The 14,023-nt window shown below is 60.0% G+C and overlaps 1 protein-coding gene across 2 annotated transcripts; it reads left to right on the top strand.

The window, feature by feature from the left end:
- Window positions 1-152: 152 nt before the first annotated feature.
- TCEA3 (transcription elongation factor A3) lies at window positions 153-7,726 on the top strand. Of its 2 annotated transcripts, none has more exons than XM_075047624.1 (14): window positions 153-457; window positions 2,140-2,202; window positions 2,329-2,434; window positions 2,783-2,930; window positions 3,242-3,310; window positions 3,540-3,608; window positions 3,736-3,819; window positions 4,117-4,194; window positions 4,295-4,449; window positions 4,868-4,935; window positions 5,856-5,999; window positions 6,610-6,756; window positions 6,842-6,913; window positions 7,049-7,726. In XM_075047624.1, the coding sequence occupies exons 1-14, from the start codon at window positions 389-391 to the stop codon at window positions 7,055-7,057; spliced, it is 1,281 nt and encodes a 426-aa protein (XP_074903725.1). In that variant the 5' UTR covers window positions 153-388; the 3' UTR covers window positions 7,058-7,726. The 2 variants fall into 2 exon arrangements, with proteins under 2 accessions (XP_074903725.1, XP_074903726.1); XM_075047625.1 differs by having other exon boundaries at window positions 156-457; window positions 4,868-4,929; window positions 5,850-5,999.
- The last annotated feature ends 6,297 nt before the right edge of the window (window positions 7,727-14,023 follow it).

Here is a 14,023-nt window from a genome sequence, read left to right as displayed (position 1 = left end):
CCGGCCCCTCGGCACCCATGGGCTCCTCTCCGGCCGGGACAGGCGTGCGTCCCGGTGCACCCCGGCACGCGCCTCCCCCCAGCTCCTGCAATCGTGGCCCTGCCCGGCACTCTTAGCTATATTTAGCCCTTCCCCGTGCTAGTTCGCCTGCCTGGCAGGAGTTTATAACTGGCCGGGACAGCCCCACCTCCTTTCTGCTTTCTCTCCCTTCCCTTCCCTTTCTTTTCCCTTTTTTTTTCCCCCCCTTCTCTGCTCTTTTCCAGCCCAGCACCCGGCCGCCCTCCCACCCCAGCCCGAACCCCCATGCCGGCAGCACCGAGCTCTGCCCGCTGCCGCCTCGGTTTTGCTCCACCGACCGCCGAAGCCCGGCGAGCCGCGAGCCGCCGGCATGGGGCCTGCTGAGGAGCTGGTCCGGATTGCCAAGAAATTGGATAAGATGGTGGCCAGGAAGAGCACGGTAAGGTGGCTGAGCCCCTTGGGGTGGGTGTGCACGCCTGTGCGTGTTTGCACGCTCGTGCACGTTTGCACACGTGTGCATATTTACATACGTGTGCATGCGTGTTTGGATGTGGCAGCGTGGCTTAGGACAGGGGAGGGAGGGAAAAGGGGGGGGGGGGGGTTTGCTCTTTAACCCCCCCGTTGCTCGCAGTCCCAGAGGACCTGAGCGGGTTCAGGCGGTGCTGAGCACCCACCGGTGCCACCAGCACCCCGGGGTGCTGCCTGTGCCACCCCAGCCCAGCCTCGCAACGTCGGAGCCAGCACCCAGGGGTATTTTATTTTAGCTCCGATTCGGGGCTCTCCTGCACCCCATTGCTCCTGGCTGTTGGGAGTTGGGGGCAAGAGGGGGGGGTCTGTCCCAGGGGTGGTCGCTCCCAGCACCCCTCGGTGGCGTGGGACCCCAGGCAAACGTGGGCGACAGGTGCTTGGCCACCGGCCCGGCCACCAACACCCGATCGGGTCCGGGGCCGGTGCCGTAGGCTCAGCCCCGAGCAAGGGAAAACTCCCCCGGGGGGGGACCGGGCTGGGGGACACGACCCAGCCACAGCCCTGCCTGTCGCACGAGCGCGTGCAAGCGTGCAAACGGAGGGGTGGGGGCTGCAGGGTGGCTTTGGCGATGGCGTGCTGCCGGGGGGGAAGCCAGGATCTGGCCCTGCCAAACTTTGCACCAGGTGAGGATCCATCCGGGGATCCTGGAGGTCTGGTTACGCATGGGCGAGCAGAGTTGAGCCTGGCCCTTAAAGTTAATATTTGACCATTTCCACCGGCCTTTGCCCCGACGAGGTACAGGCTCCCTAGTGCCGGGGGGGGGTGGGGAGGGAGCAGCACTGCCGTCCCCCCAGATCCGATATTTTTTTGGGATGCCAACACTTGGAACCGAATCAGACCCCATGGGAGCCACCCGGGCTCTGTTCCCTGCCGGGAATTACGCCGGGGTCAAGGGACTGATCCTGCCCACCGCTCCTGTTCCACAGCCCCATGCCTGCGCTCTGGGGAGGGAAACAGAGTCAGGGTCCGGCCACAGCGTGGGGACATCCCCTGCACCCGTCGTACCCGGAGGGCCAGATCCAGCCCCTTATGGTGGGATGGGGGTCCAGCCCGGTGCAGGGCTGTGTCCCCTGTGGAGGGGGATACCTGGGAGCTGGCGTCTGCTACTGGGGCTCTAAAAATACCATGGAGGAGGAGGAGGGCTCCGTGCCGGGGCTATGTTTAGCCCTGCAGCCGCTGCATGCCTAGGGTCGGGCTGAAACCCTGCGGGTGGGTGTCCCGTGGACCCTCACACCCCTGTGTGGGGACACTCAAGTGTCCCCTGGCTGTCCCCAGCTCCTGGCAGCCCAGAGTTTTCTTATGGAGGGGTTTTCCCGAGCTTTAAGGGAAGGTCCTACTTCCCAGCCAGGCGACGTGACCCCGTGCCAGGATGATCCAGCAGGATTTGGGTTTGGGATTTTTCTATGAGTGCATTGCTGCGGAAGGTCAGGCGTCCAGGGACTGACCCAGGGCTGCTTTGTGTCCCCTTGGCGTCCCCTCCCCAGCACTGCCTGGTGCTGGCAAGAGAAAAGGGGGGACGCAGGCTGCCTCAGCGCAGCCCCCCCCATTTCTCTCCGGCTCCTCAAGGGCCCCCGTGGCTTCTCCCCACCCTAGGAAGGGGCTCTGGATCTGCTCAAGTCCCTCACAGGCTACACCATGACCATCCAGCTGCTCCAGGTGAGGGGGTCTGGGGTGGAGGGCAGCAGTTGCTGGCAGGGGGACACCCCATGGGGTGGCTTGTCCTGTCCCCCCCCGTGCCAGCCGGCACATCCCTAAGGACACATCCCTGCCGTGCATCCCCAGACCACGCGGATCGGGGTGGCCGTCAACTCGGTGCGGAAACACTGCTCGGACGAAGAGGTGGTGGCCTCGGCCAAAATCCTCATCAAGAACTGGAAGCGGCTGCTGGGTGAGCGATGCCGGGGGGAAGCAGGAACCCCCCCCCCCCCAAGCCCAAACCCTCCCCGGCCCATCCCAGCACCCCAAACCCCTGATGCTGTCCAGGGGGGTCGGGGTGGGATCGGTCCCAAGCTGGGACGTGCAGGCTCCCGTGCCTCGCAGCCACCATAACTGAGTCCTGGCAGGCAACTCACAGACTTGATGGATTTTCCAGGGGCTCATTTTTGCTCCGGGATGGAGTGGTGTAAATCAGTGTGTGCCCCCCAAGGGCTGAGCATCCCCCCACCCTGGGATGCAGCTCCCCAGGTGCCCTGCACTGGTTTAGGCCATGCCTCTGACACCCAAATCCTTCCCCCAGAGCCCTCCACCACCCCGAAGAAGGAGAAGGACACGGATGGGGAGAAGGAGAAGAAAGAGAAGGGGCTGGATTTTCCCAGCTGCCCCAACGAAGGGGCGAAGCACCCCAAGAGCTCCGCTGAGAAGCACAGGGAGAAGCACAAGGAGAGGTGGGGGCTCCTGCCCGCTGTTGGGGGGCACCAGCCGCATGGCCAAGGCATCGGTGGGGCCGATACGAGAACACCCTCTTGCTCATTCCTTATGAGTTGTTTGGTTTATCCGTACCTGCGGGTGCTGACAGCACAGCTGGAGAACCAAAGGGTGGTTGCCTGCAGCCACGGCAGCACCAGGGCAGCTTTCAGTGAGAGGAGGGAGAAACGGCGTTTTTTTTAATTTTCACTTCTTTAATGCTATTTATTCCCTAGGTGAGGGCTGTTTTAACGGTGCTTGTCTGATCCTGCCCCACTCTCTCTGTCCCTAGGAAGCCCAGCAAGTCCGGCTCTCGTGCCATCACCCCCTGGGGCCACCCTGCCGACTCCGTCTTGGAGAGGTACCTGCCAAAGGGCACATCGACCCTTGTGCCGGGCTCTGCCGGGCACTGCCAGCTTGGGGGAGGCTTTGCTGGCAGCCTGGGGGCTGGTGGAGCTCGGGGGTGACTTGGCCGGGGATGGGGTGTGCGGATGGGCAGGCAGGATCTGGCTCAGCAGATCATGCCAGGGGATGCTGGGACTGGGCTCGCTGAGAGCATCTCTCCCTTCCTTTGGGTTTCTGCGGTGAAGAGAGTCCAGTGACGGCCGCAGCCCCACTGCGTCCTCGAAGAAGTCACCTCTGGATGGCAAGAAAGAGAGGTGGGTGCCTGGGCTGGAGGGATTTGGGAGAGGTCAGACCCCAGCCCCTCGCCGGGCTGCGGTTGGGGGTCTGGACCCACCGCCTGGTCCCTATTGCTGCCTTCTGACACGGGGCTCGTCCTGCCAGGAGAGACTCTGCTGACTCAAGGTCCTCCGCTACCTCGGCCGTCTCCTCCTCTTCCTCCTCGCAGAAGAGACCGTCAGGGGAGAGGTAAGGAGGAGGTGTCCCTGGGCAGCCTGGGGATGCTTTGGGGACCCCCTTTGGGGATGCTCGGACCATGGGACCCGCATCCAGGGTGGGTAGAGATGGCTGGGAGCCCTGATCCTGCCATGGGCACTGGGACATTCCCCATGAGGAGCAAACCCTCCCACGGGGAGATTCCTGTTGGCTTCCAAGCGCTCGCGTTGATGTGCTGGTGCCCGAGGTCCTGCCACCAGCCCCTGCCCCCTGCCCTGCCTGCCCCGTCTCTGGTGTCATTCCCACTGTCCCCTTCCATGCCACCCCCAGGAGATCCTCTGTGGGCACCAGCCCCTCGCCAGCTCCCACCGGCTCTCGGAGAAACTCCAGCGACAGCAAGGAGGAAAGGTAGGAGAGACCCATCCCACTGCCACGGGAGCCCCGGCAGGTCCCCTGGGGCTGTGCCAGGACCCTGGTACCTGCCTGTCCTCCCCATGCACCCCTGCAGGGCCAACAGCAGCAAGGCCAAACCGGAGACGCCGCGGACCCCCACCAGCCCCCCCTTCTCGCCCAGCCCCTGCCTCCTGGCCCCCTGCTATCTCACGGGGGACTCAGTGCGGGACAAGTGCATCGAGATGCTGACGGCCGCCCTCCGCATGGATGGTGAGTGGGTCTGGGGGGGTGCTGGAGGCTAAACTGGGCTGTTTTTCCTACGGGATGGCCCTAATAGGAGCAACCCTACGATAACAAGCGAGGGTCTGCGTCCTGGGGCACCCGCAGCCCTGCAGCAGCAACCTCACCTTGGACTGGCAAATAAACTGCAGCTCTAGCTCATAGTTCCAAGTTCAGCTCCAAAATGAAAGAAAAGGAGGTTGGTAGGGTGTCCAATAAGGTACTGGATGGGGTCTTCATAAAGAAGTTAATTCAGGGTTCAGGTTGGGTAAAAAAAGGGCTTTTTAGAGATGGGGTGCATGGGACAAGTCTAGTGGGAGAGGTGAGATTTTTTGGGGGGTTTCTTGGTGCATGGTGAGACCTGACTGGTTTCATGCCTAAGTCACCCCTCGGCCTCTCTGCCCTTTAGATGACTACAAGGAGTTTGGTGTCAACTGCGAGAAGATGGCATCGGAGATCGAAGACCATATCCTTTGGGTGGGCTGGGAGTCCCCAGGCTCCATCTGTTGGGGCACACACACGTGGGCTCAAGAGCAGTGGTGGGGACAGGACAGAGGGTGGCAGGGACAAGGACAGGGTGACAGACGGGCTTTGCTGTCCCTGTTGCCTGCAGAGGGAGCCCAGACCTTGGTTAGAGGCTGATGCTGAGCAGAGCATCCCCATGGCACCTGCCTTAGTCCAAGGGTCTGTGTGTTCCCCCCAAACCCCTCTGTTCAGGGACCTGCCTTCATCCCTGGGGAAATAAAACCCAAACCCAGCCCAAGTCTCTTTTTTGAGCCTGCTGTGGGTGCCGGTGTCTCTTGCCAGCCCTGGTCCTTTGCAGTGCCCGGGCTGTGCCACACTGGCAGGGATGGAGCCACCTCTGTTCACTCCCAGCTCAAGGCTTGGGGGTCTCCTGGCAGCCCCCTGAGACTGGGACCAGCCCCAAGATGGTTCCTCCTCCTGGGTATGCTTCGAATTTTGGTGCATCCCAAATTCTGGCCTCGCAGGACCCCAAAGCTGCCACCTCAGCCTGCCTGCCTGCATCCATGCAGGCAGCCACCGGCTTTTTGGCCAGCCTGGGAGGAGGAGAGCGGGCTGACTCCTCTGCACCGTGAACTCACGTCCCAGCACAGGGCTTGGTGACGGTCCCTGTGCCCCGACAGCCTTTGGGTGTCACAGCAGGGAAATGCAAAGTTGTTTTCCTCCCCCCATCCCAAGCTGTGCTTCATCCTACTGAACCCAAGGAGGAGGAGACCCCCCCACATGGTCCCCCAAGGAGATCGACCACCTCCACATGCACGTGGCCCTGATGGCAATCAACACCACTGACCCCAAAGCAGCAGCGGGTGCCCATGGGGCTGGCAACCCCCTACCTTGCCTCCTTGATTCCTTGACGGACCCCACATATCTTCCAGGAGCTGAAGAGCACGGACATGAAGTATCGCAACCGGGTGCGGAGCAGGATCAGCAACCTGAAGGACCCCAAGAACCCCAGCCTGCGGAGGAACGTGCTGTGCGGGGCCATCCTGCCCAGCCTCATCGCCCGCATGACTGCCGAGGTGGGGAGCAGGGTGGGGGCACGGGGCTGGCTCTTGTGGACCACGTCCGTGCTGCCTCTGGGGGGTCTGAGACCCCCTCCCCACCCCCCCAGCCTCTGCTCGCCGAGGTTGTGCTGTTGCCCAAGGGCTGGCTGGGTCTTGGCTTGGTGGCATCCACACTGGGCTTGTCCCAGCATCTCCCTGTCCCACCCTGGTGCAGGGGAGCATCGGGCATAGGGAGAAAGCAAAGGGCACTGCCTGGTCCCCCCAGACCCTTGCAGCCCCCCAGCCCATCGCAGAGCCGGGTGTGGGATGCCAGACTGGCAGGAGTCAGGCTTGAGGGTCCTCATTCCTCCCCCTCCACCGGCGTCCCCAAATCAAGCTCCCGGGAGCGCAGCTCCCTCCGCGGGGAGCCAGGTCTCCGCAGGCAGCAGTTTAGGTTTGAGGATGGGGTGGTTTGTTTCATCTGGTTGGGCCTGAGCCCTCCAGCACGCTCAGTGAGCGGTCCTGGTCCTGGAGAGGATGGGGAGGGTGCTGGACCACTGTGGCTTGCGCCCTGTGGCAACTTGGCTGCGAGCCCCCGGGCAGAGCCGCGGCAGCACTGACCCTGCCGGGCTGGTGCTGGTGGCAGGAGATGGCCAGCGATGAGCTGAAGGAGCTGAGGAACGCCATGACCCAGGAGGCCATCCGGGAGCACCAGATGGCCAAGACGGGTGGCACCGTCACCGACCTCTTCCAGTGCGGCAAGTGCAAGAAGAAGAACTGCACGTACAACCAGGTCAGCCCTGCAAAGCCCCCGGGGACCCCGATTATGGGGAATGCCGGAGGGGTTTCTGCTGACCCAGCTGCCCGCTCCATCCTAGGTGCAGACGCGCAGCGCCGACGAGCCCATGACGACATTTGTGCTGTGCAATGAATGCGGGAACCGCTGGAAGGTCTGTGCCCAGCTGGGGGGGTTCCAGGCACCCCAACCCTTCCCCAGCCCGGGGGGATAGCAGAACCCCCTGAAACCATGCCGGGGGGGCTGGATGAGGATTCGCCACCCACCTTGGGCTCTGCTTCTCCTGCAGTTCTGCTGATGGTGCCCAGTGACGGGGCTGGAGGGAACGTGGTGTGAGACGGGATGCTGTGACGGCCACATCGGGCAGCCGGGATGGGGAGGGAGGGTGATGGGGCAGTGCCGGTCCCTACACCCCGGCTCCCTGTTTCCTTGCGCTGGGCTCCCTCAAATGTCCCGGGGAGCCAGGCTCTGGCAACAGGCGGGTTTGCTTGAGAAGACCCTGGTGAATTCAAGCGGTTCCTCCCTGTAAATACTTGCCCTTTGCTTGGGGTGTGCTGGGAGCCCACTGGGAACAGAGACATCTGTGGAAAGGGAGACTGGTCTGACCTGGGCAGCTTGCCCTTCCCTGGGGGAAACCTGGACTTGGATGATTTGGGGACAGGAGGGACGATACCCTGTGGATGTGGGGCTGTGCCACTGTCCTGGGGGCTGGGGCTGGGGAAGGGCCAGGTTTTAACCCAAACACCTTCTTCCTCACCTAAGTGCACACAGTGGGAGGACATGGAGGGAGACGGGGTGGCTGCAAGGTGTTCGGATGCTGGTGGGATGCCACCGTGTCCCTCTGCTCTGTGACACGTGGACCATCCATCCTGGCTTCAGGGCACTGTGTCCCCAGGAAAGAAGAAGGGATGGGGGGAAAGGAGTGGGGAAAACCCATTCAGCTAGAGCAATAAAGGTGTGAACTGTCTCTGCGGCACAGACTGCTTTCTGAAGCGGGGTTGGGACCTGTGTCTCGGTTCATACTCCCCACCCGGCTCAAGCCTCGTGGTTCTCCAAGAGCCCCTGCTCAGCTCCAGCATGTGTCTTGAATCCACCATCTTGAGATGTAACGGTAGCTTGATGCTCATCCATCACCTGCCTGGTGATTAAAGACCTTTAATTAAGGCCGGAGCAGCTCCCTGGCTGGGTCTGGATGCTGAAGGCTGTCCCGTGGCAGGGCAGCACCTCCACCGACAGCCGGGAGGGTTTTCCAGGAAAAGGGCATTGGGGACCATCCGAGAGATGCACCTTTGGCTACAGGAGGTGCAGGATGGAGCCTCGTGGCACTGAGCCCGACCCTTGCTGCCACCAGCCTCTCCCAGCGGCTCCGTTCAGAGGCAGCGAGATGTGACGGGGACACAGGTAAGGTCCCGGTGACGGCAGGTGATAGGACATGAGGGTCCTGCTCCTGCGCGAGCCGATGGGCAGGAGCGGAGGAGGACGGTGGAGCTGTTGGATTAATGGATCGTTAATTTTTTTGTTCTTGGGCTGAGGTGTGATTTTTTTCCCCAGGCAGCGCTCAAGGCAGTTTGCACCCAGATTTGGGTGCTAACCCCTCAGTCTCTGGGGCTTCTGGCAGCCCAGGGAAGGGTCGGACACCCCTGAGCCCCCTGAGAGCGTGCTTTGGGCTGTGGTGCTTGTTCGCTCGCCAAAGTGATTAATAAGCCTCCGAGGCAATTATTTACACTTGCAAAGCGCGTGTGGCTGCAATTAAGGAATATAGTGGATTGTGGGGGATGAATAAAACATCAGCGTGACCTTGTGCGGCAAGGGGAGCGCAGGACGGGCAGCACCGCGCCAGCAGCGTGCAGGACCGGGGCTCACGTGCTGTCCCCAGGGTGCAACAGGGCACGTTTGGGTGGGACAAGGCTGAAACGGGGAGATTAGGACCTATATTTTTTGCAGTGCAGTCCGGTAAAGGTGTCTGAGCAATACTGGAGGGAGCCTGGCCCCAAACACTTTGTGATGGAGCTCGTGGCATCCCCATGTGTCCATCTGTCCTGCAGGGGACGTGTCCCCAGGGGAAACGTCACCCCTCCACCCTACCTCCCACCAGGTCCCCTGAGAAATCCCAGTGGAGGAAAGGGAGCAGGGAAGGCAAACCGGAGAGCTGGGCATTGCTGAAGGCTCCCCTGCCATCCATGCAAGGGCCCCCAACACCCCGGGAGGGTTTTCCCACCCGCCTGGGGCCAAGGGAGCTCCTGGCCCTGAAGCATGGTCTGGCTCTGGGGGATGCAGGATCCGGCCCCCTGCGACACAGCTGGCGGGTGTCACTGGGGCAGGGGACAGCCAGGGGCTTTCTGGCATCCAGCTGTTTCCAGGGGTTTAAATGGGCTCTGGGTGGCTCTTGGGGTCACTGCCCCAGGCTGAGCTCCACAGGGAGGGCACAAACATCGCTGTGTGTGAGACAAAACCCCAGTTCCCAAATTTCCAGTCCCCAAACTGGGGTGGCTGACGGCATTTGGGGTCTGGCTGAGCCCCCTGTGAGATCCTGCTGTCCCCTCCCCAGCTCTCAGCCCCATAGGTGCCATGTCCCCAGGGCTTTCCCCTCCCTCCACCGCAGGTGACGATCCTCTCCTCCCTCTGCATCCCCCAGCCTGGCAAGGAATGGGTGCAGGCAAGAAACCCGGCAGCTGCCTGTCTTGCCAGCACTCAGCCCAGGAGCTCACTCTTGAACTTTGGGGGAAGTGGGCACTTCAATTCTGATTTTTCATCAGTCCTCAAGAGGCGTAGCCATGACTTCAAACAGCAAATGCTAATGCTGGTTCCTTCCCCTGCCCTTCTGCTGCCTGCACGGCCTCTGCAGGCGGGGAGGCTCGGCCGAGAGCCCTCAGGAGCTCTGGAGCTCCTTTGCAGCCCTGGGTTGAACTGAGCTCTTGGGAGCGGGTGGCCGGGCTCTGCCTGGGGCTGTTCATGACCTTGCAATGATGGCGAGGCCTGTACGGTCCTTGCTAGGTGCATGGAGAGCCTGGACGGCTCCCACGGTGGCTTTGCACCGCCCCCCCCCCAGCTCCAGGTTTGGGATGCTCTGAAGCTTCAGCAGAGGCTCCTGCCTCTTCCAGCCTGTCCCTGCCTTGCCCTGCGTGAGCCGCTGAATCCTTGATGTGATGGAGGTGTTATTTGTAATGTACAACCTGCAATGCTTCAAACAACCCCCCTCTCCCCAGCCAGATCCCTGTGCCACCGCAGTGACAGGGGACAGCCACCGCTGCTGCCACCGGACTGCATCCCTTCTCCATGGCCTGCCCTCAGCCACCCCCAAGGGACACTCTGTCCCACAGATGCAGAATCCAGCACACAGACACCTGAGCATCCGCGTTTTGCTTTGCAATCCCGGCTTGCCCAGACTTCAAACCCCCAGCTCGCCCGCATCGTGGGTCTTCGCCGCTGCCCTTCTCCCCCGCATTTTTTCCAGCCCTGACAAAAAAAATCAGCGCTTTGCTGTTCAGCAGTTTCCTTGGCAACCTCATTTCCCCATCCTCTCGCTCAATGCTTCGCTAACCCCCCCGGCCCAGGTTGCTGGCCCCCCCAAAGCAGGATGGCAGGTCCCTGTCCACAGGGGTGGAGGGGGAGGTGGTGGGTCCTGACGCCCCCACTCTGGGAGGGCTGGTCTCGGGAGGACCCTCAGCCAGGGCTTGCCACGTACCTGGGCTTCTTGGAAAGAGGATGGCGTGGCTGGTGGGGAATCGTGTTGGAATCGAACCATATTAATGCAGTTCTGGAACTGGCCTTTACCCCTCAGTGTGGGTCCCCATGCTCCCCCTGCCCTGGGCAGTGGGACCCACTCTTAGCACAGAGGAAAGGGTCAGGCCCCTCTAGACCCTCTCTGGGGTGATGCCATGGGCTGCATGGTTCCCCAGGAGGCTGGTGTGTTTTGGGGGCTACTTCTGGCCCATGGGAGCTGGATCCGCTCCCGGGTCTGCCAATTAAACCCAATCCTGTGCATGCCTTGGGCTGTGGCATCGCACATCAGGATGGCTGAGCACACGTCCCTCGTCAGCAAAGCCTGGCACTGCCAGGTTTTCACTCCAGGGTGAGGAATTGGAGGGCAGCGGGCGACAGTGGGGCTCACACCGACCTCTCACCAAGCCCTGGGCTGGGGCATCCAGTGCGGTGCAGAGCACGCGGCGCTGGGCTCACCTGGTACCATCAGGGCTTGCGGGCGAGCCCTGGACGTGGGACATGGCAGAGCTCTCGACTCAAGGATGCACCCAAAGAGCTGTGTTTGACGCGAGTCTGACCCTCGTTACGGCTGCCCCACAATTAGCCATCAGGTCCTGACATCCCGGAGCCACCGCGCCGGCTCGTGTGCCTTGCAGCAGCTGGAAACCCCAGTGATATTTATCTGTAACTTCATCAGCTGTTTTGTTTTCACTCTCCTTAAAGGTCAGGAGGCTCTGCCTGATGTTCCCGCTGCAGAGCCATGGGGATTGCCCTCTCTGGGCACCGGCGCAGAGCAGCTTGTCCAAGTGACAACCTTACTCCTTACCCCAACATCATGGGACCCATCCATGCACCCAACTTTTAGCCTTGTGGTATAATCCTGCTTTGTCCTCCTTCACTTCAGGGTTGCTTGAATTTGCGGTGGGGGAAGGAAATGTGCATTAAATGGATTAAACTGACCCTCCACTTGCTCCAGGCTCAGGGGGACGAGCTGAAGAAGTGCCCAAAGAAAAGATTTGCCTTCAAAAACCAGAACAACGTGCCAAAGTGCGCTGCAAGGGCAGAGGGAAAACCTGAGACAGCATCGGCAACCTCTGCTGTAAAAGCTAGGGGATGCACAAGGTGAAGAACAGACCCCAAATGCCCCATCCCGGCTGCCCAAGCCCCTGTTTGCAGGGACGTCCTTTCTCCTCCCAAGGGAATATCCCCACTCCTGTAGCCAGGAGGACTCACAGATGTTATTTCCACACCTCCAGCTCCTCGCTTGGTGCTAATGATGTCCCAGCTCTTTGGCAGAGCTGGGCAGATTCCCCCCTGCCCGACCCTGTGCAGAGGTTCTTACTTTGCAAGCTCAGCAATCAATAGGTAATTATCCACCAGGCACAGGAACTCGTTGCCTCCCCAGACCTCAAAAACCACATGCAATATTTATCTGCCCGACAGGCACAGGATCTCAGCATGACCCGCTTTGCCGTTGTCAGACAGGATTTGGCTCTCCTGGGAAAAACGCCACCGCTCCGCTGGCGCAGAGCCACATCGCTCCCGCCTTCGCATCGGAGCTGCTCCGATGGGTGACATCCCCAAGGTGATGCTCGGCGTGGGGGGGACAGGGGAAGGGGCCAGCCCTCCTCAGGAATTGAGTTGATTTGCTTTAAAAAGCAGGAAAACTCAGTGCTGGGGTTGTTTTGGGAGGGCAGGAATGATGCTGAGGGTGCTGAGCAGGGTGGGGGAGCCCAGAAAACTCCCCGTGCCCCGGTGAGCAGGGAAAGGCACCTGCTGTGCTCCCCAGTACAGGGATGCATCAGAGCATTGCTGAGCTCAGGGACACTAACAGCTATTCCCAAAATCCCAAAGGGGCTGCTCAGTACCCCAAAAGCCGAGCAGACCTGGCTCCAGCCTGGGACTTGATGCTAGATGAAAGCAAGAGCTATAGAGGCCCTAAATTTTTTAGGGGTACCACATCTGCTGCATCTTCTTCGAGCCTTTCAAGCGCTCAGCTGCTCTGCTGGTGGGTTTTTTTCTGGCTCTTTGTTTTAATTAAACACCAAAGCTCTGGTTTTCCTGAGTACAAGGGGCATGGGAGGATGGGGTGTGCAGGGATTTGGGACTGGATCTGGTACCGTCTGCCAAAGGATGCGGAGGTGTGGTGGGTCCCTAAATACCTGGAGGAGCTGGGCAGAGGTGTACGGGGCAATCAGAGCAGGACACCCCAGGCACTGAATAACATACAAACATCATTAAAATAGGGGGAAAAAAAATTGCTGAACCTCTCAGTGCTGGCTCCAGCTCCAGGCTGGGATGTAAACTGAGCAATTTCTTTTCTCCTTCATTGTTCTATGGTGATGGGAGTGAATCAGCTGCTTTGGAGCAGCTCTGAAAACAATACGGTGATTGCCCAAGCCAGCCCCACCACCCAGCCCGGCTCTTACCCGGCCAAGCCAAAATACTCGGAGCAAAGCCATGGATTTGGCCTGTCTAGGTATATGGTTTTTTTTTCCCTGCAAAACAAGGGGGGAAAAAATCAGTTTGTCACCTGCAACGTTTGCAATCCGTTGGTGGGAAATAGTTCTACAGTGCCCTAAATCATCCCCCAACCTCCTCCCGGGCTTTTTGATGATTAGACGCATCAAATAAGCCCAAATTGGACCCAAACCTTTGCTTCTAAAATGAAACATGCTGCATGGAAAATTACAGAATATACTTTTCCTAAAGAAAAACCCATGCCCTTTTGTTTCCTGGCTGAAGAGGTTTGCTGAGTCTGCAGAGCACTTTGATCTCAGCCTTCCTAAAATCACAGCACTTGGCAGAGACTTTTTTCCCCTGCCTTAGCTGAACAGGCAGAGGAGGAAGAACTGAGCAAAGATCCCCCATTAAAAGCAAAAAAAAAAAAATCCCACAAAAACCAGTCTTTCTTGACATTCAGCTGGAACCATGCATGCTCTTCCCTCTCGGGGCCAGGACAGAGGAGACGCCAGGGAAAACACCCCAAGAAATGCTATTGGACCAACCCCTGCTCCCCCAGACCACATGAATTCCCATCCCCGCACTTCCCACATCAGTAAGTCGACCTAAATATTATGGAGAAAAAAACCCCACCACATTGGCTTTTTCGTCTGACACTTATTTTTCTCCCTGCCAGGAGCTCTCAGGCACTTGGCAATTAGGAGCAGCAGATTAATCTTGAGTGATATAATGAAGTGCCATGCGGCTTGAGGAAAGGGCTGGTGAGCAGGGGCGGTTTGCTCTCTGGATTAGCATGGTTTAGGCCAGGTTTGGGTGCAGGCAGAGCACCCAGTGTGGGAGGGTGGTGGGAAAGAGGAGGGAGCTGGGGAGCTCACCTGGATGTTCAAGGCTCATCCCCATCCCCTGGTTCTCTGCATCCCACCGCGTGGACTGGGCAGGGTTTGCGCTGCAGAAGAGAAATTATCTTTGCGCATTTTCTAACCCTGATTTGCTTGTCTGCAACGTCCCCAAAGTATCTTTCCACTCACTTTGCACCGTTCCAGCGTGTCCCAGCCACATGCAGCTCCTGGCCAATGATTTCCTTGAGCAAAAAATGCCC

The sequence above is a fragment of the Buteo buteo genome, chromosome 16, assembly GCF_964188355.1.
Source record: "Buteo buteo chromosome 16, bButBut1.hap1.1, whole genome shotgun sequence".
Classification (NCBI taxonomy): domain Eukaryota; kingdom Metazoa; phylum Chordata; class Aves; order Accipitriformes; family Accipitridae; genus Buteo; species Buteo buteo.
Note: the sequence above shows the minus strand (reverse complement) of the source record. Positions and strands in the feature narration are given on the sequence as shown.